The following is a 26,428-nucleotide window of genomic DNA, read 5'->3' as shown; positions in this document are numbered from 1 at the left end:
CAGCCAAGCCTGAAGTTGGGGGGTGGGAAATGAACCCCGGCTCCAGGACAGGGCGGCAGTGTGAATAGTGCACACGACACAAAGACTATCAAGCCCAGGGGATTACACTTAGTTTTTTATTTTTTAAGATTTTATTTATCTGAGGATGAGAGAGACAGTGAGCTCAAGCAGGGGAGACCCAGGCTCCTGGATGTGGGACTCGATCCCAGGACCCCGGGGTCATGCCCTGAGCGGAAAGAAGATAGTCAACCTCTGAGCCCCCCAGGCGCCCCTTATTGGAGCATTTTTAAACTGGATCATAGCAAATATTAAATCACTATATTTGGAGCTCACTGGGTATATCTGGAAACATCGAAATGAGGCAGCACTTTTATTTTTAAATGATATTTACAATAAACCAGATGCAACATCCTTTGCGACACTGAGCTTAAGTCTTATGAAGCCGCTAATATTCAACCACTTCCAACAGACAAATGTGGCGAATTCATGTGACTCAAGCCGACATTGACGCTTATGATAGAGAAGTTTTAGATCCGGGTGCTGGGCAGCCCGGGTGGCTCAGCAGGTGAGCATCTGCCTTCGGCTCAGGGCGTGACCCCGGAGTTTTGGGATCAAGTCCCACATCAGGCTCCCTGCATGGAGCCTGCTTCTCCCTCGGCCTGTCTCTCTCTCTCTCTCTCTCTGTCTCTCTCATTAACAAATAAATTAAATCTTAAAAAAAAAAAAAAAAAAAAGATCCGGGTGTTAACAATGTGGGAAGAGAAATGTGATTTTTCCAAGAATATCTTGGGGACTATAGGAGCCAGGAAGTCAAGAGCCCGCTGCCCTAAAAAGCACCTTCTTTTCCCCATACGCGCAAGGGGACGTTTAAAAAAAAAATATATATATATATATATATATATGTATATATATATGTCTCTCATGAATAAATAAATAAAATCTTTTAAAAAATTGACGGGTGGGAAGGTGGCAGGGGTGGGTATGATGTCACTGGGTTCAGGAGTCACTTCATCCTTTGCCCTCATTCCCATATCTTAAATGTGGCAAAATACATGCCTATGATGTTTCCCAAAGGGGCCGCAGGTGCACGTACACGGGAAAACAGGAGCCAGGCTCCAGGGGAGGTGAAGGGAGTGGTATTTCTGACAAGGTTGGGATGGCCACCATCTCACTGGTGCTCTGAAGTCCCACCCCAGGGTGGCTGGGTCGGGGCGTGGGGCCTACTGGGCCAAGAAGCCCTGCTGTGTGTCTGAGCCAAGACGAGCAGTGCTTATCTTCTGCGCTGTGTACACCACCAACCCCTGTGTTCAAATGTGAACTCTGATCCGTCCTCCACGCTCGTGCTGCGTCCAAAGTCCTGTGTCCGGGAATAGTGACGCTGCCTTGGCCGCCAGGCTGCAGGGATCACAGTGCCCCTTTGCTATAATTTCCCATTCCCTTCTTGCTGAACAGCCCGCAATTCTTTTCCTTCAACTTCTCCTTCCTTTGGCTCAGATATGGCTGCCTGGCAACGGGGAACATGGTGGGAGGGCGGGGGGCGGGGAGAGCCTTTCACCAGGAAAATGTGGAATTTCTCTTTTTTGAAAGATTTTATTTATTAAAAAAAAGATTGTATTTATTGATTCATGAGAGACACAGAGAGAGGCAGAGACACAAGCAGAAGGAGAAGCAGGCTCCCTGTGGGGAGCCCGATGCAATCCCAGGACCCTGGGATCACGCCCTGAGCGGAAGGCAGATGCTCACCTGCTGAACCCCCCAGGTGCCCCAAGTGTGAGTGTTTTTTATCACACCTTGCATTTCATTGCTGAGGATGCCACACAGGGCTCGCTGTCTCTCACTCTCTTTCTTCCCAGGTGCTCAGGATCCCCAGTGAGGCCTTTGCAGCGGGGAAGGAGGAATGCCAAGCGGTGACCTCTGTGACCTCGGCCCTGACACCTGCCCCTCTCTGTGGGGGTCCCATGTGTGCTTACTGCCCCCGTGTCTGCAGATCCATCTCTCCCGTCACGGCGAGTCCCCACCTCCCACACAGACACTACATGCCTGTGTCCAGGGAACACAGCACCAGGCCCTGTCATCTACACTCACCACTCAAACTGCCCCTGCTGCTCCCGATCCTACACCAGTGCAGCCCCCCCACCACCACAACTAGGCTGACAGGGTGACAGTGAGCTACCTCATGGGTCCTGGAGGCCGGTCCTTGGCCCTGGAGGGTGGGGGCCTGCTGAGCACCTGACACTACTGAGCTCTGTCCTACAGCATCCCCAGGACCCCCAGTACTGAGCTCCCTTCCCTACAGCACCCTGAGGACTCCCAGTACTGAGCTCCCTGCCCCACAGGACCCCTAGGACACCCCTCCCCAGCCCTCCTCCCTGCTCCCTGGTGACTCATCCTTGGGCTCTGCCGATCATTCTTTGGAAGCTGGGAGTGCGAGGAACCACAGGCTGAGTTGCTCCTGACGTCTTGGGCTCTGGGCCCTGGGTCACCTGATGGCTTTCCATCCTCCCACCACCAGCCCGCCCTCCTCCTGGCCCCACACTCACCTGCACAGCGGTGCCTGGCAGCCCTCCAGGCCTCCTCTCAGGGACTCCACACATGAAGTGTCCAGATGACCCCTGAACTCCTTCTAGGTGTCCCTGTCTTCGTGGGTGGCATCCTTGGGCTCTACTGTCCACATGGCCCATCCCTGCCCCCAGCCCTGGGTGTGTTCCCCACACCCTGCAGCATCCCTCCCTCCTTGGGGGGCACCCTCCGCATGGCCCCAGGGACCGTCTCTGATGAACACCCTTCCCTGCTCACCGGGACGTCCGTGCCTGGGAAAGCTCTCAGCTCCTCTGGACCATCCCTGACCCTGCTCTGCCTCACTCACTCCCCCGGCTGCCCCCCCTTGCTGCGCACCTGCTCCCACCCCAGCACTTGGCAAATGCAGGCTCCTTCGTCCTGGAAAACTTTCTCGGGCGCATGTTTATGGGAGTGGCTCCCTCACTTCCTCCAGGCCCCGGGATAGGACAGCCTCTCCCTGCACCCCCTTCAGATAGCATCTCCAGGCACCGTTGGCAACCCCCTGCCAAGCTCCGTTTATTTTCACAACCCTTCCCAACAGACAGGGTACAGCCCCTTTAGTTTCGATGCCCAGCTCCCGGACTGGAAGGTGAGCTCCAGCAGAGCCCTGGCTGCCCTGTCCACCATCACCCCCCACGTTGTCAACCGAGCTCTCCACACCTCAGCCAATGTGACTCCAGCTTTCTGGCTTGGGTGACTGCTGGGTCACAGTGTCATCTGCTGGGCTAGGGCCCCTCCGGGGAGGGTGAGCCTCTGCCCCCTGAGGTGGCGGCCGCTCTGACCTCAGACACTGCAGGTGGGTGTTTGCCCATTACCCATCCTGCGCGTTCCCCAACACACGCCAACATGGGATGAAGGCGTGAGCCCAATCTCATAGGCGTCGCTGCTGAAAACACAGGAGGTGGGCCTGACTCCAGTGCCGGGTCCAGAAGGAAGGGCAGACGCCCAGTGCCCAGGGGGATGCACACACATCCTGGGTAACTCGATGCCAAATCCAGCAAAGCTCCAAAAATGCCTCGGTGCCAGGCCCCTCCTTAGTCAGCAGTTCGGCCGAGCAGAGAATTCTGTGCCGGAAACTGCTCTCCTGCAGAAATGTAAAAGAATTTTCTCCTGTCTTTTCAATTTCCAAGGCTTTTCAAAATCAAACTTTATTAGGAAGTCTACATCCATTCTTGCTCTTGATTATTTTGGGGAAATCTGCCATATGTTTCCCTCCGGAAACCAACAGGAGCTTCTCGTTGTCCCTGATGCTCTGAAATGTCATATCCAACGTCCTCTGGTCCATACTCTGCATGTGTGTGTGTGCGTGTGGAGCACTTGGAAGCTTGGCAAACTGACACCCTTTCATTCAGGAAATTCTAGTCAAGTCACTTCTCTGGTTGTTTCTTCCTTTCCATTTTCCTCAACTCTACCTTCCGAGGCTTTTACTGAGTCGATTTTATTTCTGCTGTCGCATATTTAATTTCCAAGAATGCATTTTTGTTCTCAGAATAGCCTTTTGCATAGCGTTCACTCCTTGTTTCATAAAGCGTCTTTGCAAAAATCTCATTCTTTTGGAAACTTTGCATTGTGACACTGTTTCCCCCACAGGTGCAAAATAATGGGAAGTCCTAAATCCAAATTCCCAGGAGAATGAATTAACAGCATGAGACATAGCCACACAAGTAGCTGTCTTTTGGCAATTAAACTGAGTGAACCAGGGTGGCCTGTGTGAATGTGAATAAACGGGAAATAACCAGTAGAAATATATACATTCATAACCTCATTTATGCAAGAATTAGCAACATGCAAAAATAGCATTATACATTATAGTTTCTGGGTCCATTCATATGAAGTACATGTCCCTTGCATTATTCCCATGCAAGGGAATAATAAACTCTAAATCCAGAAGACTAGGGACACCTGTGTGGCTCAGCGGTTGGGCGCCTGCCTTTGGCCCGGGGTGTGATTCAGGAGTCCTGGGATCAAATTCCACATCAGGCTCCCTACATGGAGCCTGCTTCTCTCCCTGCCTGTGTCTCTGCCTCTCTCTCTCTCTCTCTCTCTTTCTTTCTCTCTCTGTCTCTCATGAATAAATAAATTAAATCTTTTTAAAATAATAATAAAAATAAATAAGTCCAGAAGACTAGTTATATTCAGGTAACACATGAGGAGCAAGGAAACAGGAGACTTCAATTATTGTTTCTAATATTTTCTTTTTTAAAAAAATATTTTCATTCTAAAGGTGAGGAGTGAGTAAACAGATTTTCTGTTTGGCATTTTTAAATATTCATAATTTTTACATTTTATATGAAGTGAGGAGATTAAATCAAAAACAACTTGAAGTTTACAGGAGGGACAAATATTGTTTTTTTGTAGGCTCGTCACCTAACGTGGGGCTTGAACTCATCACCTTGAGATCAAGAGTCACATGTTCCACCAACTGAGTCGGCCAGGCCCCTCCTAGAAAAGATGAAATTTTATTTAAAATAGAAAGGTAATCCAGAAGGTCACGTCTCTGCTTAGAAAAGTTAGCAAAAATAAATAAATAAATAAATAAATAAATAAATAAAGTAAAGACAAATAAAATAATATAAAATAAATTAAATAAATTAAAATTAAATAGATAAAATAAAATAATAAAATAAGATAAAATAATAAAATACAAGGATAGCAGAGAAGTATCAACAGAACTCCAGTTGCCATTTTGTCATTTATAGGATGTGAGTAAATAAATAATCTAGTTTTGCTTATTTTTAACAAAAAGGGACAGTGCCCTGAACATAACCATACAATAAACAATCAAGAAGGGATTAAAGGAAGGTGGAATGTGCAGGGGACAGCTTTCCTAGCACGCCAACCCCTGGGCGGATGTACGGACCTGACTTGGAGGTGGATGGGAGGCTCTTTCTGGCTGCCCCAGGAATGATGCAGACACCCCGGGAGTGGGGATGGATGGAGAGACAGCAGGACAGCGGGGCTCATTGCATGGGACCCACACGGCCAGGGTTTCTCCATCACTCTGAACATCTGGTATTTCTTCCCATCACCAAGGCTTCGGTCCAGGTGAAAATAAGGCTCGTCCTGCACTTTCCTCCAGCACTGACCTCTGTATTTCTTTTTTTTTCTTTTTAAAAAGACTTCATTTATGTATTTGAGCAAGAGCACAAGCAGAGGGAACGGAGAGGGGGAAGCAGGCTCCCCACTTAGCAGGGAGCCCAATGTGGGACTCGATTCCAGGACCCTGGGTTCACAACCTGAGCCGAAGGCAGATGCTCAACTGCTGAGCCACCCAGGCATCCCTCACAGGCATTTAATTCTGTACCTTCCTCAACTCCTATCAAAATGATAGAAATAAGGCAATAATAATAATAATAATAATATGAACTCACAAGTCTCAACTGCAGAGGAGAAGAGAAAATAAACTGGCTTTGAATGACGGAAGAGAAGGGGCTGACTGGGCACAAACAGACTTGCCTGCGTGTGGGGTGCGGATGAGAGCGAGTTTTCACTCTGCACACTTCTGCTGGGAGCCTGACGCACGTGAAGCAATGCCCTGATCACTGGGGATGAAGAAGGGACAGCAGACAAAAATCCCTTCCATCCCTTGCAGAGCTACAGCCTGCTTGATGGAAGACAGGCAAAAGCAAATATATGACACAATGAGGGGAAAACCAGATGGAAGGGGAATAGGAAATATCCCAGGACAAAGCAGAGACGCTCTGTGGGGCTGCCCACGTAGCCCCCACTGAGGGAAGTGCAGGAACTGGCCTTACGGATTCCGGGGTGAGAGGCTTCCAGGCAGAGCGAGTGGCCTGTGGTTGGGGAAGCATGAATACATAGTTCACGGAACAGCAAGGAGGCCAGTGTGGCCAGACGGGTGTGAGGACTGGACACCTGGACACCAAAGAAAGACAATGCTTAGATGGGGACTTGGGGAGAAAGGAGCCCTTGTGCATGGCTGCTGGGAATGTAGACAGGGGCAGCCACTGCAGAAATTACCACAGAGGTGCCTCAAAAGCTAAAAATAGGGACGCCTGAGGAGTTCAGCGGTTGAGTGTCTCCCTTTGGCCCAGGGCGTGACCCTGGGGTCCTGGGATTGAGTCCCACATCGGGCTCCCCACAGGGAGCCTGCTTCTCCCTCTGCCTGTGTCTCTGCCTCTCTATGTGTGTCTCATGAATAAATAAATAAAATCCTATTTTAAAAAGTTAAAAATAGAAGTTCTATGTGATCCAGCCATCCCACTACTGGACATTTACCCAAAGAAAGGGAAAACACGAATCTGGAAAAATAGATGCACCCTTACGTTTACTGCTGCTTTGTCTGCAACAGGCAAGATATGGAGGTGACCCAAAGGTCCACTGCTAGATTCGTGGATAAGGAAGATGTGAGGGATGGGATGCAAATCGACCATAGAAAGGAATGGGGTCTTGCCATCTGCAACAACACAGGTGGATCGTGAGGGTATGATGCCAAGTGAAATAAATCAGAGAAAGACAAATGCCATGACTTCACTCCTATGTGGAATCAAAAACAAATGAGCAAACAAACAAAAAAAAAACAGAAACAGAGCCATAAATAAGAGAACAAACCAATGCCAGAGAGGAGGAGAGGAGGGGGTGGTAAAATGGGTGCAGGGGAGGGGAGGAGGCCCAGGCTCCCTGTTACGGATCCACTAAGCTGCGGGGGCCAAAGGGACGTGCAGGGAGTACAGTCAGTGGTGGCAGGTGGCCCTGTGGAACTGCAATGCTGAACCCCTGACGCTGAAGTGACATTGTGTGCAAGTCTACATCAATAAAAATAAACCAAAAAATAATAATAATAAATTAATTAAATGATTAAAAAAGCAAAAAAGGAACAAAACGACACTGGAGGGAAAACAGGAGCCCTAGCACTACCCAACCCACAGATAAAGCCCCAAGTCACTTCACTTCTGGGAGGAGAAGCCCGGAGCGATTTCTGTTTTCAGGGTGCCCAGGACAGGCATGCCACCTGCACCCGCAAGACATCTGGTCCTTCTGGCCCCAAGGACCAGAGAACAACCACGGTGGCCAGAGTGATGGGGAGTCTCCGAGTGATGACAACGTGCAGAATGGAGTCTTTGGTTCTATGCTTAAACTCTTCGGCTGCACATGAAAATGGGAACTGGGATTTGAGATCCAAAGTCTGCATCTGTATCCAGTCAGTTAATTGCCTGCTTAAAACAACAACAGCAAGAAAACCCCAAAACCTGACATGGTGCTTTTCAGACACTATCACAGAATCCGGAATCTACACATAACAGTCACGATGCCCGAGGTTCAATCCCAAGTGGCTCCACACCGGGTATGAACTGGCAGGTGGGGGCCCCCTCTCAGTAGGAAGCATGGTCAGCAGAGCCCAGCGCCAAGATGACCCCCAACATGGGGACATCTGGGTGGCTCAGCAGGTGAGCATCTGCCTTCAGCTCAGGGTGTGACCCCGAAGTTCCGGGATCAAGTCCCACATCAGACTCCCTGCATGAAGCCTGCTTCTCCCTCTGCCTGTGTCTCTGCCTCTCTTTGTGTGTCTCTCATGAATAAATAAATAAAATCTTAAAAAAGAAGAAGAAGGAGCCCCAAAGCAATGTGAGCAGAGCTGCTTCCTGGGGCTCTAGGGGCCCCTGTCCCCACCTCGAGCTGGCCACACCTCGGCGTATCCCCAGGGCTGCTCCCAGCTCCAGCAGTGACACCTTTGGATCTCTGTCCTTGGTCACCATGTGTCCGTCTCCTCCTCCACCTGTCTCATCAAAGAACAGCTGGGAGCATCTGTGGGGGCCCTCCCCGGCACCTGGGACCAGCTCCCCTCTCCCAGCCCTTAACCCGACCTGCAAGGTGCCCGCGGCCGTGGAGCCTACTCATCCACAGCGTTCTCCATCAGGGTAGGTGGGGGTCTCCCCCCGTGTCCTGCCCGACTCCCCTCCCATGAGCACACGCACGCATGCACACGCACCCTCAGGCCTCACCGCTCCACAAAGGCACCCCAACCTGACCACCCCCACAGCTCTGGTCACCTCTACGGTGACATTACAACTTGGTTTTTGCAAAGTTCTAGTGCATCCCTTCCCTTGGGCTCCACTCCTGCGGCCCATGTGCACTGAGGGCAGACACGTGATGTTCTTTGGGACTATAACCCCGAGGCAGGTGTGTATGGGCCACCCCAGTGTCAAATAAGTTACCCCATGACATGGAAAAGGCAGCGGCCTATCCCCTGTCCAGCGTATCTCATCACACCAACTGGGATGAGCAGCTCACCCCCGACTGCGCCCTTTGTGAAATAATACCCCACCCACTGGGCCTGGTGCCTGGCCTGCTGTCCGCCTGCCCGACTCTGCCGTTTGCTCACCCAAGCAAGGTGCACCCTATTTTGGGTCATTAAGAGATGCCTGGGGCATGCATTTTTTTCTCTTCTTCCCCCCAAACCAGTGACAACAAAAGAGTTGAAGTGCATGGTCATCAGTCCTTGTGCCTCATGACACAGTCAAGGCGGCCACTGGCAGCCAGAGGCCAGAGGCCCCCCCGAACGCTGACCCTGAGATGCCCCTTTAGGGCTCCAGGAAGGTGTCCGTTTGGGGGCGGGGGGGGGGGGGAGCGGTGATTGCTGATTGGCCAGGGGCGAGGGTGATGGCAGCAGGTGCTCTGATGAGAGAGTGAGAATGGGCCTGAGACAGCAGGGTGGGGAGTGCATGGCACTGGGGACCCCGGGCAGGCAGGATGCCTGTGAGCTTAATAATGACCAGCTTCCATCCTTCGCCTGCCCACCGAGCAGGAGTCAGGAAAGTGGGGGGGATCCCCCAACGGTGCCGCCTGCCCGCCCGCGCGTCAGCCCCAGGCACAAACACCAGGCGTTCCAGGCCTTGAATCTGGTCCAGAGACTGCTCATCGGATGCAATTGCGTGTGGTCGGAACAGCACACTCCCATGCAAACACGGTGCTCTTGGGGAGACAGCAAAATCTCCGTGATCGCATCTCCCGGGACTCGGTTCCACTCTGACCACAGGACCCTCCCAGAGGCACCACGAGAACTATGCACGATTGCACCGTGTAATTTCCGTCTGGGAAGTGAAATACCTCTGCCATGACATCACCGGCCCCTGGAGAGGACCACGCCTCCTTCACCAAGACAGCCGCCTGCTGCCTAGGGATCCTGTCCTTGTGGCACCCCTCCCGCCGCCCACCCATGACCTTGGACTCCTATTACCCTGAACCCTGCACCAGGGCGTGTGTGTGGCTCCCACTTCCATCCAGCCCAGGGTTTGTGCCCCCCCCTTCCCGAACCCCCAGCAAAGCGCAGGGGAGCTGCACAGCCTGGAGAGGGCCCTGGAGAGGGCCCTGGAGCTCTCGTGTGCACTTCCCGTGCAGGACCGCATGGAGCGGGTCTGGGGCCCCTGCTGGTGACCAGCCAAGCGCGGCAGCAGAACGGTGACATCATGTGAGCCCACAGCTCTGGCTCTCCTTGCAGTGGGAATGGGGACAGGCTCTTGTGCTAGGCGGGGCGCGCCAGCGATGGCTCAGGAGCGGGTACAGTGGTCAGAAAGGAGATTTGGCCTCTGTTGTATCCTGAATTTTTTTTAAGTGAAAGCATGTGTGCGCCTCAGCAATAGAGACACCAGTTTTGTTTAGCATTGAAGGGGCCAGGCACCTGCTGCTTTGCCCTCAGGCCCCAGGGCAGGAGGAGGGGGTGTCTAACTTCTGCTCTAATTACCCTGGAGAGAGCACACACCCCCTTGGCCCGCACCACCCCCTCATGGCCTCCAGGCACCCGATGGAAGGGGCGGAGTCTGCAGTCACCCAGGCAGACAGACGGTGCTAAGTGAACACAGGGACAATGGACATGGGTCCCTTCCCCATCGTCACACAGGAGTCAGTCCCGGAGGGGGAGGGATGGGAGGGCGTCTGCAAAGAGGGAACATCCTGGAGAAAGTGAGGATACAGATGGGAGAGCTCGGGTCACTCCCAGGGCAGCCCCCTCTTCACCAACCGTGGTCGTCCCGAGGCCTCACGACATCCCCCTCGTCTACATCCTGGCGCCCCTCTGCTCAGGGGGTCCCGGCTGGAGCCCCTGACACTGTGAAAGCTGTTTTTTTGTTACCACCAGTACAGACACGACCTAGACACCCAGGGTACAGAGGGGCAGAGGGGCTGACATCTCCCCCTCCCGGAGCCCCTAACCACCCCGTGTCCAGGAAGGGGGTCGCTGTGAGACCCCCAGCAGATGCACACCCTCTCTGCGCCTCTGATTCTACGGCAGCCTGCGAAATGTGCGGTGTCATCGGAGACGGGGAGGCGCGTCAGTGTTGGTGACCAAGCCGGAGAGCCTGGCAGAGGCTTGGGTCCCCCCGTCGCCGCAGCCCCAGCACACCTGCAGACTCAGGGTGCCGTAGCATGTGCGGACATTGCACAAGCCTCTGGGCAGGGACGGCTCTGGGACCCCAGGGGTGAGCACAGGGAGGAGGCCCATGTCACCCAGGACCTGGTCCGCAGGCCTCCTCCCCTTCCCTTCCAGGCAGGCCCCCTGGGGATGGGTTTGCTGGGGGCTTGCCACGTCCCGCACCCCTGCCCCAGCCTCGGTCCTCGGAGGCTCCCCTCCATCACAGCCACGCAGGGACAGGGTCAGGATAGGGACCTGTGCCTTCTGGCCATGCCCTCTGCAGTGACCCAGCCCATCCTTCTTCCTTCCAGGGGGGCCCAGGGTAAGTCCCCATGTGGCACGTGCATGTCCCCGGACCCTTCAGTGAGTTCACCAATCAGGCCATCTTCCTCTCCAGAAGCCAAGACTCAGGTCAGGGCACCAGCCCAGGAGCCCACCTTCCCTCCTATGCCCATGGCCCCCATCTCCCTCACAACCCTTGGGGACCTCCCAGAGTCTCCACAGTCCCCCCAGCCATGTGTCCCTCCAGGGATATCACCCTCGCAGGGGGCGGGCAGCACCAGAGGTTCCTGCAGGTTCCCCAAGGATCCCAGCATGTGGACAAGCTCAGGGGTGACCCAGAGCCCACGTGTGGCCAAGTGCTTTAAGCCCCCAGAACCCACCCTTGCCCCAGATCCCTGTCCAACTCCTGACATCGGGACAAGCCACAGGTTCTAGCAAAAAGCTGCTGTTGTAAAGTCACATATACGGCGGGCCTGCTCACGGTGAAACAGGTTAAAAGGTGTAGACGGACATGCAGCCACATTCAAAATCCTCTGATGGGGACGCCTGAGGGGCTCAGCAGGTGAGCATCTACCTTTGGCTCTCAGGGGGTGACCCCGGGGTCCTGGGATCAAGTCCCACATCGGGCTCCTCTTAGGGAGCTTGCTTCTCCCTCTGCCTGTGTCTCTGCCTCTCTCTCTCTGTGTCTCTCATGAATAAATAAAATCTTAAAAAAAAAAATCCTCCAACTACACAGTAGTGTCTTCATTACATTTACAAACCATAAAGGTAAATATAAGTAGTGAAGCTAATTGCCGACAGACTCAATTGTTTTATGGACAAAATTCTGGGAAACAGAAACATGTATAAAATGCTCTAAATAAATCGACACGAAGTGTGTCATATCTAAATGTGTCCTAATGGAGGTGCAATTATCTGCATCATTTTTTCTTGTCTGACCAACGCACCCTGCATCTCCCTGTGGAAACAAGTGTTTTTTTTATTCACCTGATTCACTGACGCACCAGTGATTTGGGACAAGTTGCCTTTACCGGGACCTGGTTCCTCAAATCTTTGGGTCGCTTGGTCATGTCATTAGTAACAGGATGTGGACTCCAGCAAAAAAGGGAAAAGGTGCCTTTTGTACACTCACAGGGAGGCAACCTCGCACACAAGTTCTAGGGGCACCTGGCCTTATGTCCCCTCTAGGCCCCCAGTTGAGTCCAGAGCAACAAGGAGACAGGAGCCAAACCAGGTGAGGTGATTACCTAGCAGCCGAGTGTGCTCCCAGGATCCAAACTCAGCCCTCCGTGCCCTCTATTAGTGGGGGAAGACCAGCCACGGCCACTTTTCCTGGGTTCAGAGTCTGACCGGGGGAGAGCCTGGGGGTGGCAGGACATGTATTTGCTACCTCGTTGTCATCCCCCTGTGCCGCTCCTGCCGTGCCTCAGTTTCTTTATCTGAAGCCAAGATGATGAAATAGGACCTTCCTTGATGCCTCTTACCCGGTGAGCACGACTGCAGCGTTTGTACCTCAGGGCCACAGACTGCTCTCAGGGCCAGCCCAGCAAGGCAAGCATCGCTACGAAGAGGGTCACGGGATTCCTCTGGCTTCCCCATGAATATACGAGTTAGGTTCATGCCATACTGTCGTCTATAAAACAATGTACGAGCTTAATCTAAAAATACATTGCTCAAAAATGCCAGCCTTCCTGAGCTTTTAGTGAGTCCTGACCACTGATCACAGGTCCCATCACTTCAAAAACAAACCTGAAAAGTTTGAGGGACACCTGGGGACACCAGCAGGTGAGTGTCTGGCTTCGGCTCAGGGCATGATCCCGGGGTCCTGGGATGGAGTCCCACATCGGGTTCCCCACAGGGAGCCTGCTTCTCCCTCTGCCTGTGTCTCTGCCTCTCTCTGTGTGTCTGTCATGGATAAATAAGTAAAATATTTTTTAAAAGTTAAAAAGAAAAGTTTAAAGTACTGTGACAATTACCAAATGTGACCCAGAGACAGGACATGAGCAAATGCTGTCGGAGACGCGGTGCGGGCAGCCATGCGGGACGTAGGGTGGCCGAGACCCTCACTTCATGAAACGCACAGTCCCTGCGAGGCGCAGCGAGGTGCCCTGTGCAGATTCACAGGCGAGGAGAGCACCCCCCGGGGTGGCCTGCCCATCGTCCTTCATCACCAAGCTGCTCAGTGACCTACACCTGAACATGGCATCTTGGCACACAGCACCTGCACCCCCGACTCCCCACCCAGTCCTCCAAGTGCCAGGGACCCGGGGAGGGTGCAGGTGCAGGAAGCCCCCTGCAGAGCAGGAGGGAGGACAGAGGTGTCCGGAAGGGGATGTGTGGCCCCTGGGAGCAGGGGTCAGTCGCAGGGGCGGGCCCGCCTGGGTCAAAGCCGAGGGACTTGCGGCCCCTGGGCTGAGGTTTGGGGAAATCGCTCCCCGCTCCCCGCCCCAGCACAGTCTGTTTGCAGCGGGCACTTTCAGTTTTGTTTCTTTGTCTGCAAGAAATGAAACTCACCGGGAGCACGAAACTCACAGGAGGAGAGGCCCGGAGGCTGAGGCAGAGCAGCAGAGCAGGAGAGGCTCATCCTAGAGGTGACCCGTGAAATGCAGCTCCTGGCTGGGGAGCGGGGGAGGAGGGGGGGGGGCATTGGAGCCACAGGAGGCCCCCAGGGCAGGAAGGGTCAGGAAGGGAGGGTTAAACTCAGTGGAGTGGGGGACAGGGGTCAGGCGCTACCCACCCTGGGGACAGTGAGACAACCTGCGGCAGCCCCAAAGCCTGAGGCCAGTTGTCCCCAGTGGGCTGCTCCTAGAGCAGGGTTCTGATGTGAGGGAGACAGCCCCCAGCCCCAACACCTCCAGGGCTGTCCCCACCTGGCCCCTTGCAGCCTCACCCACCCCTTCTTGCAAGCAGACCTCCTGTGGATGTTGTGACCCTGCTTTGCCCTGCCGGGAGGGGACATGAGTGATCTCACCGTCTCGCTTGTGCTTGAGGCCTGAGACCTCCTCCCTGGCCCTGGGTGAGGACTACGGCTGTACTATCGCACCACCCAATGGCCCGTTTTTCTCTCCCCTTGATCCGCAGCAAGAAAAGCGTGGCCTCTGCCCACCTGGCCGTCCATCCATCAGTCCGTGAGACCCACTGCCTGCTGATCCATCCCAAGCCCGAGGCAGGGAGCCCGTCTCACAGGTGAAGATGGATGACCATGACCCCCACCAGCAGGTGCGGAGGCAGAGGTGCGGGGGTCCTGGGCATCAACCCAGTGCGGCTGACATGGTGGCCCCTCCCCCACCATGTCCTCACGGACCGGGCAAGTGGTGCCTGTTTCAGGAAAGGCTGGATGTCCTGAGAGGAGGGGACGCAGGCCAGGAAAGCTCTAAAAAATAGCCAGGCCAAGGCCAGCTTCCTTTCCTGCTTCTTCACATGGGTGCCCCCTGCAGCCCCTCCCGCCTGACCTGCAGGTCCCCCAGCAGCTTCCCCATCCCCAACCCTCAGGTCCCCTGCAGCCTCCTCCCTCCCCCCTGACACTCAGGTCTGGGCAGATGGGTCCCACACTCACTTCCTGCACATGGGGCTGGTGCTGCAGAGGGTCAGGCAGCCACCCTGGCCCCTGCTCCCAGGAGCCCCCAGATGGTAGCCTAGGCAGACACAGAGGGAGGCTGAGGGTATGGCTGGGACCTTGGCTTCTGTGTGTAGTCAGATGTCGGTGGGTCACAGCAGTGCAGAGTCATCTTCCAGGGGGCCAGGGTCCAGCATGGTTTCCTAACAAACAAGCAGGCAGGAGGGGGGCACAGAGGGTGGGGTGAGGGGCAAGGAAGGAGCTCACCATAGGGACACAGGGTCCCCATTCCCCAGAGGCTGGTAGAGGCTCCTGTGGCCCCTTCACCCAAGACGGCCACTGCTCCCCAGGGACCCCAGTTGAGTCCCTCTTGGGCCCTCCTGTCTGCTCCTCATGCACTCCAGTGCCCCAGGCAGATTGGCTCCTGTCCCCACCAGGGCTGCCGTGCCTGGGGTCTGGTGACCTTGCCTGTCCTCCCTGCCTCCCTATAGGCCACGGAATACTTGGAGCACCCCATGGAGCATGGATTCCACAAGCTGGCTGCGCGCCTCAGCGCCCTGGGCCTACATGAGCCCCACGGTGCCAGCTGCAGGGAGCTGTGCCCAGACTGCGGCCAGCCCATTGGGCTCCGGGTGTGTCGGAGAGAACAGGCCCGGCTCAGCACAGGTGAAGGCCAGGCTGGAGAGGGCAGGGGGGCTCCCGGGTAAGGGTGGACACAGGGACAGGGGTCTCAGCAGGACAGGCGATGGCTGTGCGCATCTCCCATCCGCCTAGCTGTTGGAGTTCTGGACCTTGGACTTGAACAGCCTCCCGGTGTCATCCACTGTAGTCCTCTGGGGACTGGTCTAGGGGGACCAAGAGGCTGGGGACAGAGTCCAGGGACCCCCGCACAACAGGAGGCTTCGCTTGAACTCCCACAGGATGCTCCCAACCTGGGAGAGATCCACCTGCACCCTTCCACGGGTACGCAGAGCTTGCGGGCGGTCACAAGACATGTCTCCTGCAAGACAATCGAGCTGAGGTCAAAACCAGCACATGAAAAACTGGGATCCTTGAGACTCGCACCATTTCCTGCATCTCAGCATGGCTGGGCTTGCGCACGGCGTCATCAACATGACACGGCTTCCACACACCCAACACGCAGACATGCACACAGACACCAGCTTGCTGCCAGAGCCTCTGGGTCACTGGCGCCGTGGCCTCCTCCTAAACCAGTCCTGCTCCAGTAAACCACCTCGTCATCGGGGTTCCCACGCTGCCCCAGGAACCACCGCCGTCCGTGGCCATGCAGGGCATCTCATGGGTGATCTGGCTGGTGACGCGGGCAGTGCGGGATACTCGCAGCTAGGCAGGCCTGGGGACAGCTGGTGCTCAGGACCGCCAGGGACAAAGGCCATGGACGGGGCTACGGGGGAGCTGGCCTAGCCGCTGCCAAGGGCCGTCATTTATGGCGCTGTTTCTGTGCTTATTCAGGGACAAGAATTTCACCTCCTGAACATGACATCTACTGTCATTATTGCAACCAGGTGATCCCAGGAAATAAGGACTTCGACCGGATGGTGAGTAGCAATTTGTCACTTTCTGCTCATCCCTACTCCAAACACATGATGTTGGCAGGTAGGGTTTGGGCCTGACCCCACACAGCAAGGCTACTACAAGTTCCCATACTTGTTGCCGTGCTTAGGGAGGGAGGTGGGTGGCTCGCTCTGGTGACCCAACACTTGCACACCTCCTTGGCCCCCAGTGCCTGGACTTGGTGGTTTGACCCCCGGTAGGACCTGTCTTGCTCTGTTCTGCTCTTGATGTGAATGGTCTCGGTTGGATGTGAGCTCCGGCAGGAGTGAGCAACTTTCTCCATCTTTGCACAGGGTAGCCTGCATCAGGGCTGGGTACCAAAAAGGGGGGCTTGGTCGAGGTTCCCTATGGGATTGACCAGGCCGGGGGGAGGGAGGACACTCACAGATCTTCCCTCTGGGCCCTGAGCACCTATTCGTGCCTCTACTAGATGTTCACCTTTCTTCTGGGGAAACTCGCTAAGGCTCCTCCTCTCTTGTGTGAAGAGTGTGACCCTGTCCTAACCTTCCACTCAGAGAGCTGAGGCTTACCAAGACCCTAAGTCTGGGTCTTCCCTTGTGGTGGTAAAATATGCACACAATCCACCGTCAGTGCAGCCACCCCCAGTCTCTGCTCCAGAGCATCTTCATCACCCTAGAAAGGAGCCCCACACTGGTGGGACACCTCCCATCCCCAAATCCTCCATGGATTTGCCTGGTGCCGACATTCCCTACAGATGGACTACTAGGTCATGTGGTCTTAGGCCATCGGCTTCTGTGGAACAGAGGCCTCCAGGGTTCACCCACCTCGCAGCCCCTGCTGGGACTTGATCCCTTGTGTGGCTTCCTATGGGCCTGACACACTTCATCTGCACGCTTGGCTGCCAAGGGGCATAAGGGCTGTTTCCACCGTCTAATGCTAGTGTTTAAAGGCACAGTCCACCGGGAGGTGGGGGGGGGGCGGCAAGCACCATCAGGGTCACTTGGGAATTTGTCGGAAATGCAGGATCTTCTCCACCCCACCCACAGAAAGGCTACTTGAGACCCTGCAGGTCCACGGGATCCCTAGACTCTCACCCTTGGGAAGCACTGCCCCAGCCCCGCGGGTCTCAAGTCTCAGGTAGTGGGTCTCGGCTGTGAGCTTGGAGGCTCATGCATTACCCTGTGTGTCTGGCCTACCGATGCCTCCTCCCATCCTGCCTGTGGTCTTGCATAGGAGCCAGGATAGGCGTGGCGAGTGTGAAAATAGGACCCCAGCTGAGGTCCTGACCTTGAGGTCAGGATGTCCACGCAGTCAACAAAGACAGCACTTGCTTACTGGGGGGGGGGGGGGGGGGGGCGGGAATCTAGCCAATGGGGCATCCTGTGATTGCAGGGTTGCTCTGCCGCTTACAGGCTGCACACCTCCCTGAGCCTCTCCCCTCCTTTGAGGGATAACGAGGACCAATCTGTCTGGTCTTTCCTGGGGAAAGAACACCTGTGCCGCAGCACCAGCATCCGTGTGCACGCGGGCTGGGGGAAGGGTCCTGTGCTCCAAAATCCGGCTCCCACCCAGCGCCCCTGGCTCCTGCCCCCTTGCCCCATCAACTCTCCCCTTTCTGCGCCACAGCAGGCAGAGGTGAGACGGTCCCCAACTTCACTCCTCCTCTGGCCTCCAGAATTCCATACTCTTCCTGGTTATCAGTTTCCCCACTGATCTCTCCCTCACTGGCTCCCCACCCTCTAAATTTTGGGGACACTTGTCTCAACAATTTCATCCACTCTTATTTTTAAAAATGCCTTATACTCAACAGTTTGGCACCTGCCTTTGGCCCAGGGCGCGATCCTGGAGTCCCGAGATCGAGTCCTATGTCGAGCTCCCGGCATGGAGCCTGCCTCTCCCTCCGCCTGTGTCTCTGCCTCTCTCTCTCTGTGTGTGTCTATCACAAATAAATAAATATTTTAAAAATGCCTTATATATGGGGCACCTGGGTGGCTCAGTGGTTGAGCATCTGCCTTCGGCTCAAGGCATGACTCCTGGGTCCTGGGAACGAGTCTCACGTGGGGCTCCCTGCAGGGAGCCTGCTTCTCCCTCAGCCTGTGTCTCTCATGAATAAATAAAATCTTTAAAAGATAAGTGCCTTGTGTAGGCAGACAGTCCCAAATTTAGTTCATCCTGGACTCTTCTCCCAAACTCCAGCCTCATGTATCTCTGCTTACGCAGCATTGTCTCCTGTCTCTTAAACGTAACAACATGAGATTCCCTCTGCCATAGCTTTTCCCAGCTCAGCTGACAGCAACTCCATCCTTTCAGTCATTCAGGACAAAACTTCAGGCTTGTGCTGACTCCTCTCTCCCTCAAACCCTACATCCAGTCCACTAGGAAATACTCTTTCCTGCCTCTGCTGTTCACACTTATGCCAATGCCGTCTCCTCCAGTCCCCATCCCTGCAGCCTCCAAATGGGTCCCCCTGCCTCTAACCTCTGTTCAAACCACAGCTGTCAACTGTGCAGTTGACGATCCTTTAAAAAATGCGGGTCAGACGGTTCTGTGGCTCTGTTCACAGTTCTGCCTGGGTTCCCGGCCCATGTCACACAGAGTCAGGATCCTTACAATGGCCTCCCCTCCTCGCTGTCACCACTCTGACCTCCTTGGCCACTTCAACTCCATGCCTGCAGGTGGTTCCTGGAGCACATCGTGCCCTAGGTCCCTTTCACTGACTGCTCTGTCTGCCTGGAAGCCGCTCAACCACCACCACCACCACGTTCCCAAAGTTAACGCTTGCCTCCTTCAAGTCTTTGTTCAAAAGGCACCTTCTTGTGGAGATGTCTCTTGACAACATATAGAATCCCCACCCCGCGTGCACCAACCCCCTTACCTTTCTCTACTGTTTTCTAGGGCATTTATCAACTTTCTTTTTCAAGATTTTATTTATTTGACAGAGAGAGAGCACAAGTAGGGGAGCAGCAGGCAGAGGGAGAGGGAGAAGCAGGCTCTCTGCTGAGTAGGGAGCCCAGTGTGGGGCTCAACCCCAGGATCCCAGGATCATGACCTGAGCTGAAGCCAAATGCTTAACTGATTGAGCCCCCCAGGTGCTCCATCAACTTCTAACATATTATGTAATTTACTTACATATTGTGGCCCAGTTAAACAAATTCCACTACTCCCTTCAAGCTACTTTCTCATCCTATTACCTGTTTCTTCTAGTATTTATCTCCTATTTCTCGAGCACCTTCTTACACTGTTATTTTCTTTTCCAATTTTATTTATTTTTTTTTCTTTTCCAATTTTAGATATGATCTATTAATCCATGAGGATTCAGGGATATGGATTTCTCTTTCTTACACCAGCTATCCTATGCATACCTGCTATTCTATACACACCTCCTTCTCTCTACCCGCCCATTGTGGTTAAAGCCATATTCAACATTACGTTATTAGGATCATGTAAATATTGTAAATGTGCCACACAAATCATGATTACATGTACTTTCTTCTATAACTTTTGATTTTTCTCTGGAGTTAGTTATTGCTTCAGTTTTTCATTTGCTTCACTTTCTAGATACCTGTCAGTAAGTCATTCCTAAAATTTTCTACTGGACCTGAAAAATTTCCCCTTGGTATAATCAAGCACAGTAGTATCCATTTCAGTTTGAGGGCATGGTGCTCCCTAGATCTGATAAATAGCTGTCATTCTGGGATTTACCTCTACTCTCTCCAGTGTTGGAGTTCTCTTCCCAAATTCCAGATTTAGGTCATCTCTTTCTTGTTCTACCCCTTCTTTGGGAGAGCATATCCTCAAATAGTTTAAGAAAGAAAGCACAGAGGGCAATTTTTAAAAAGATTTATTTGAGAGGGAGGGAGGGAAGGAGGGGCAGAGGGAGATGGAGAGAGAATCTCAAGCAGACACCCACTGAGCATGGAGCCTGACACAGGGCCCAATGTCATGACCCTGAGATCATGACCTCAGCTGAAATCAAGAGCCAGATGTGTAACTGACAGAGCTACCCAGGCGCTCCTCTTTCCTGCAATCTTGAGCGGCCGCTGGGTTAACTTATTCCCTCTGGGCATGTGGAAGGCTGCCGCTCATCTCCCTCCTCTGCCGTCACTGCTGACCAGTCCTCTCTCTGCATAACTGACACCCTGTGTAGACGTTCTTTTTCTTTGATTTCAGGATCCTCTTCATCTTTGATCTGTAGTTAACATGTCACTAAATGGTTTATGTTTCACTCATCCCACTCAGAACAATGAACTGAAATCTCTCTCTCAGATTTCTGCCCAAATCTAAAGTTGTATGTCTTTAATCAAAGTTCTAGGAAATTATCATATATAATCTCCTTAAATACCTAATCCTCCCTCCCTCCCTCCCTCCCTCCCACACATTCTCCAGACTCTTCTATGGAACTTGTGGGATGTAATCTAAGCCTTTCTAGTTCACGTCTTTCACATTTTCTACTTTCCCCTCCTCTTCTGAGTAATCTCTTCAAATCTTCAAGTTCGCTCTTTCTTACCCAAATCCATCCTACTGGGTTTGGCCCATCTGGCAAGGCTCAACGTCTGTATTTTTCACTTCTAGAAGTTCCACTTACCTTTCTTTCAGATTTGCCTATTCTCTTCACAGGATTTTATTCTTTTCTCTCATTTACATCCTTCCCGATTAGCTTAGTTTACAGCATCTCTGCTATAGTTCTGTTTTTCTGAAGTTTCTGGGGACTGGCCTTCCTACTATTGCTCGTGCTCATGCCTCTGACTCAAGGGTGACTGCTTGTTTGGGTGTAGGCCCAGGTCTCCATTTGGTGGGCCGCCACCTGTGAGCATGACCCAGTTTGAGGCTGTGTGTCCTCCAGAGGGATTTCGTGATTGCTTCTGCCAGACTTCCCAGTTTTCATGTTAATTTGTAAGGACTGGGTAGTTTCAGATCATGAGTCTAATGTAAACCTGAACCCCAAATACAAGAACGGCAGGGGCCTGTGATTTTGAGTTTTCAGGAGACGGAGTTTTTATTCCCTGTGCTCAGATCCCAGAGTAGACAAGCTGGCTTGTCCCTTTCCTTTTCAGGTGAGCTGGTGCTTTCCTATTGGCCATCAGTTTACCTACAGATTCTGAGCTCTACACAGAGAGAGGGGAAGCTTACTTCCAACACCCCTTCCCCACTTTGCGTGGATGGGCTTATCTCTTATCCAAGCCCTGTTAGCAAACCGACCCCACGTCTCCCCTCAAAGTGTCAGCAAGTACGTGTGCTTTAGAGCGTAGGCCTTCGTTCCAAGAACATGGAGTCATACGGTTTCTTTCCTACAAAGTCAACTGTCAACTTAAATGAATGTTTGTCACATTTTATCCAGCATTTCTTAGTGTTTGTAGTGGGAGCTTTCAGGTCTTCTAGTTTGTTATGTTGTCCAACTAACAAAGTCATTTAAAGCCAAAGTCATTTTTTAAAAAACTTTTTAATTTGCTACATTACTCACAATTGCAGGATAAGCATCATCTGGTCCCAGAGCTTGAGAAATGCTTTCCAGTTGGGAAGCCAGGAATACCTCCTGCTCCCCTCCCCAGTCACACCGCTCAGGAGCAGACCTCCAAGGCAGAAAAGGATGTCCGTCCGAAAATCAAAAAGAGAAACAGGTGTCCTCTTCCTTCTCAAAATTCAACAAAGCAAGCAGCAAGAGGTGCAAACAGAACCACGACCCTGCCTTTGCCTCTGAGGTTGGGGCACCAAGACCCCAGGCTCACCTTCCCCGCAGAAGACGAGGCGGCCTATAGCACTCTGGGGGCGTGTTCTCGCTGTGGCATCCTGCTCCCCCAGCCCATCCTAAGTCAACACCAGGTACCCAGCCCTCTGTCCTCTGCTTCCCCACCAGCCTTCTGGACAGCGTGTCCAGAAACCTGAGACCCACAGGCACCTGCAGATGCTGCCACCACGCCCTTCTCTCCATCTCCCTCTTGTCCATGGGCCCAGGTGAACGCTCTCAGAGCACTAGCCGCTCAGCTTCTCTGCATACTCTCCCAGAGCCTGGGCCACCTTTGAAGGCAGAGCTGGATCTATCTGTGTCTCCAGCTCCCAGGCCAGAGGCAGCACAGGGCATCCAGCATAGCTCCCTCACGGTACATAGAGCAACTGAGGCCCGGAGATCAGATGAGTCTTGTTGAGATCCTGAGTTGGTGGCTCGCCTCCCACACACCAGGGTTTATAGCCATTTCCCTCAATATCCGAATTATTTTTACATCCTAAATTATTTTCTAGTAACAAGAACAACTGGCATTAGAGGTACTTAACCATCATCCATCAGCGAGAACAGGAAGTTCTTTACAAACGGTTATTCTTCATCATGAACAACGAGCAGGCATCTTATTCCTGTTGAGATGAGGAAACGAGAGAGAAGGAGCTGCCCCAGGGCGACACAATGGGAGGGTCGCAGAATCCAGCAGGGATGCCACCTGGATGTCATTCCAGAGCTCATCTCTTCAGCTTCATGCTGCATGCCTCATTCAAAAAAAACAAACAAAACCCCACAAACTTTCATTATTTGTTGTTTTCAAAATATAAAAGTACTAGATTTTGTTGTAACCAGTTGACATAATACCATGCAAGGAAATAGAAGGGCAAGGCCACCCTATTATATAAACACAAACATACACGTTGGGAGTCTGATCATACGCATTTCTTTGTACCTTATTGCTCAGGGTAAGTCTTTGCGCCAAATGGTGTGGCCCTTTAACAGCTGCACAAGAGGGCACGGTGTGTGGTGTGTCGTTCCCCGCCCCCCGCCCCTCCACGGCCCCAGAGAAGGATAGGCTCTCAAGACCCGCAGCCCAGACACTCTGCTCTGGGGACAGTAATAGGCAGGAACTAGCCTCTGCCGTTTCAACACAGCAAACCATTTCATACCCGTTTCCCTAGGAGAGATGCTGGTGGCTAGCATCGTCCAGAGGAACGCACAGGACCGGCTCCGGCTGACCTGGGCCAGGACAGAAGCCTGCGCTCCTCACCGTCTGCCTGCAGGCTCTCCAGGTCATCTTTCCTTGAGAGAAGACACTGGGTTTCTGCTTTGGGTTCCTCCGTATAGAAGACAAGGTTGTGGGCAGCCCCGGTGGCGCAGCGGTTTAGGGCCACCTGCAGCCCAGGGCCTGATCCTGGAGTCCCGGGATTGAGTCCCACGTTGGGCTCTCTGCATGGAGCCTGCTTCTCCCTCTGCCTGTGTCTCTGCCTCTCTCTCTCTCTCTGCATCTCTATGAATAAATAAATAAAATCTTAAAAAAAAAAAAAAAAGACAAGGTTGTTTCCTTCTTTGGAACAGAGATGTTGGTTTGCTGGAAGCCACAGGAGAATCCCAGGTGGCGGGCACCTGGATCAGACATCTGCCCTCCCTTCCCACTCCACCCCGCCCTGTCCTGGGTGAAACCAGGCTTGTCCCTGGGAAATAAAAGTACCCTCCCTGGAAGCTGTCCATCTTCCCTGAGACTCCTCATGGGTGTTTCCCGGTCAGAGACAGCAGGTGGGACATGGCATGAGGCAGGGCACAGGGAAAGGGGACACGGAAGGGGGGTGGACCCAGGGGGAACCCTGGGGCTGCAGCCAGAGGCCACGGATGCAGCCTTCCCGCAGGGCAATGCAATCAGCACTGCTGCCTTTCTGCCTGGCCTCTGGGGATACCCGCTAGGGCTGCGGGGGAGGTGGGCGCGGGCCCCTGTGAGTTGGATGAGCTCCACCCTCTGGAAGCTGGGAGGGAGATGGGGCTCTTCTCAAGCCTCATCGTCATCCTCGGGTGGGCGCAGGCCGTCCTGGGAGGCCTTGGCTGGAGCTGCAGGAAGTGGGAGCTGGAGAGGGCTCCCCAGGCCCCAGAGCTGGGTCAGCACAGGGATCACCCCATCCCACCCCACCCCCCGGACCCAACACCCTGCTGCACCCCCTGCCCCCCCCAGACCCCAGACTCCAGGCCCTGGCTCCAGTCCCCCAGGACCCCGTGGCCCACCCTTGGCCCTGGGCCCCAAATCTTTTGGTTCACTGGACCCTAGACCCTGGTAGCCTTCTTCCCCCACCGACTCCAGGTCCCCAGCACCCCATCCCCCTGGTGCCCCAACCTATCTCTGGATTCCTGGAGACCCCTGCCCCTGAACCCCCTACCCCTCCCCAACCCCTCCACAGACCCCTGGACCCTCAGCCCCCCAGTGCCCCACTCTGCCCAAACCTCCTCTCATTCCTGGACACTCCTGCCCCTGACCCGAGGCATCCCTGCCTATGGAACCACAGTACCCCAGCACCAGGCCCCCCAGCACCCTTGCTTCTGGCACCCCAAACCTCCAGGCCCTCCAGGAAGCCCCCTCCCGACCCCCTCCCGCTGCCTCCCCAGCTTCCCCTGCCCAGTCATGGGGCCCTCCCCTCCCCTCTCCCCTCCCCTCTCCCCGTGCCCAAACCTCCCCCTCCTCATCCCCAGCGCCCCCTCCACGGACTCCCGGACCCCGGGCCCCCTCCCCACCCCCCACATCTGGCGGTGCCCGAGCTTCCCCTCCCCCACCCCAACGCGCGCTCAGGTACACACACGTGGTGCTTCCCTCCCGGCTACCCTCGCCCCCCCGCGGCCCCCTGCCGCCCCCAGTCCTAGGGCCCCCCAGGTCCCCCCCCCCCGCCGCTCCTCCGCCTGGCCCTGGAGGGTGCGGTGGGTCCTGCCCTCTGACGCCCCCAGGTCTGGGCCCCGCAGCCCGGGGCCAGAGCAGAGCCCGGCGCGTCACAAAGGCGGCGGCCCTGGCTCCCAGCACCCCCACCCCGAGGGCGCGGGCGCGCGTCGGGGAGTCGGCGTCGGAGCGCAGGCGGCGCGGGCGGGGCAGGCAGCGGCTCGCGGTCTCCGCAGCCCGAACGGGGCGGGGCGCGGCGAGCGGGTAACGGCCCTACGCCTCCTCCTGGAAGCCGTCCTGGGGCACCTTACCCTTTCCTCCCGGGTTGGCAGCTGGGGCAGGTGCACGCGCCCTGGTCCGGAGTGGGTTGGAATCCCACCTCCCCAGGGTTAAGGGGCCGCACTGGGAGCCCTCCTCAACTCTCCGCTCCGCTCCCGTCCTCAGCTGGGTGTGTTCACCCCTCCCCGCGGGAGCCCGAGGAATGCCTGCGTCAGCTCGCTGGGGCAGCAAACCCTCGGAGAGCATCGGCTGTGCGCCCCCCCCCCCCCCCCCCCCCCCCGCCCTTCCAGCACCTTCCACCCCCTTCCACCGGTGAGCTCATTTAAGCTCCTAGCACGGGGAGAGACGCCATTCTTAACCCCGGTTTGCAGAAGTGGGGCTGGAAGAAAACGAAGGTCCTGCATGGCAGCTGACATACCGGGGTCCAGCCGTGGAGCCCCACGGGCAGGCCCGCCGGGAGGTTTGAGGGGAGGGGAGACGGTCCCTGCAAGGACTCCACAGCTTTCCCAGTGGCCCAGATGCGCTCTCTGGACACCGCGCATGGAACCACCCTGGGGACACTGCCCCATGCTCAACGCTCTGACCCCTAACTGCCTGGAGCAAAGGCTTCCTTTAGCTTGGGAGCTGGTTTAGCTTTCCTAAGCACCTGGCTCCCCACTAAGTGCCAGGGACGACCTGACTGGGCTGCAAGCAGCCTCTGTAAATGAAGATATGCCGACCTCTTCCTTTGTTAAGTGTGCAAGTGCTGCTCAGAAGGAGAATGAGGCTGTCCCCAGGGTCAAAGGTGATGCAGGTGGGACGAAAGTTAACCTGAGAAATAGACGCGGGGGATGGGGAACCAGGAGGCAGCAGGCTGTGATTCTGGGCACCCGTGGATGCCTTGTCCTGGACAGGGACAGGCTGCTGCCACACCCCATGGGGACCTCTTGTGGCCCTGGAGAAGGGAGAGCCGCTGGGGCTGGTGACTGCTGTGGGTGTGGAGGGGAATGAGGGAACGGTGGGGACAGGGCGTTAGTGAAGCCCCCAAAGCACCCACACACAACACACCACACAGGAGCTGGCCTGGGGGCATGCATGGTCACTGTGGTGGTGGTGGGAGTGGTCGGGGGTACCTGGGGGTCCAACACCCACCAAGAGAACAGCGAAGGGAGCAGTAGGGGCACCCCTGTGGTGGGGGGCGTGGACAGCCACAGGATGATGTTCACAAGCCCACATCTGGCAAAGCACACCCACAGATGCACA

General features: G+C 54.7%; 1 protein-coding gene and 1 long non-coding RNA gene across 3 annotated transcripts; one reads left to right on the top strand and one right to left on the bottom strand.

Moving 5' to 3' along the window:
* The first annotated feature begins 13,657 nt into the window (after positions 1–13,657).
* On the top strand, positions 13,658–23,331 carry XAF1 (XIAP associated factor 1). 2 transcript variants are annotated; one of them, XM_041769807.1, is made up of 6 exons: positions 13,658–13,800; positions 14,291–14,395; positions 15,257–15,431; positions 16,239–16,324; positions 21,771–22,121; positions 23,196–23,331. In XM_041769807.1, exons 3-6 carry the CDS (start codon positions 15,281–15,283, stop codon positions 23,250–23,252), a joined length of 645 nt encoding a protein of 214 aa, XP_041625741.1. In that variant the 5' UTR covers positions 13,658–13,800; positions 14,291–14,395; positions 15,257–15,280; the 3' UTR covers positions 23,253–23,331. The 2 variants fall into 2 exon arrangements, with proteins under 2 accessions (XP_041625741.1, XP_041625740.1); XM_041769806.1 differs by having other exon boundaries at positions 14,291–14,428.
* On the bottom strand, positions 22,643–25,327 carry LOC121499295. The gene is made up of 3 exons (XR_005990086.1): positions 25,219–25,327; positions 23,184–23,524; positions 22,643–22,778 (listed from the first exon to the last, which is right to left on the bottom strand). It is a non-coding gene; the product is annotated as an uncharacterized LOC121499295 (long non-coding RNA).
* Positions 25,328–26,428: the final 1,101 nt, after the last annotated feature.

This window comes from Vulpes lagopus, chromosome 10 (assembly GCF_018345385.1).
Source record: "Vulpes lagopus strain Blue_001 chromosome 10, ASM1834538v1, whole genome shotgun sequence".
Taxonomy (NCBI): domain Eukaryota; kingdom Metazoa; phylum Chordata; class Mammalia; order Carnivora; family Canidae; genus Vulpes; species Vulpes lagopus.
Note: the sequence above shows the minus strand (reverse complement) of the source record. Positions and strands in the feature narration are given on the sequence as shown.

What these genes read in the sequence shown, in the direction of transcription:
- XAF1 (XM_041769806.1), top strand. Translation starts at nt 14,402, where the DNA reads ATGGATGACCATGACCCCCACCAGCAG. An exon ending in ACAGGCCCGGCTCAGCACAG is followed by an intron (nt 15,432 to 16,238) that starts GTGAAGGCCAGG and finishes GTGCTTATTCAG; the next exon opens with GGACAAGAATTTCACCTCCT. An exon ending in CCATCCTAAGTCAACACCAG is followed by an intron (nt 22,122 to 23,195) that starts GTACCCAGCCCT and finishes CCGTTTCCCTAG; the next exon opens with GAGAGATGCTGGTGGCTAGC.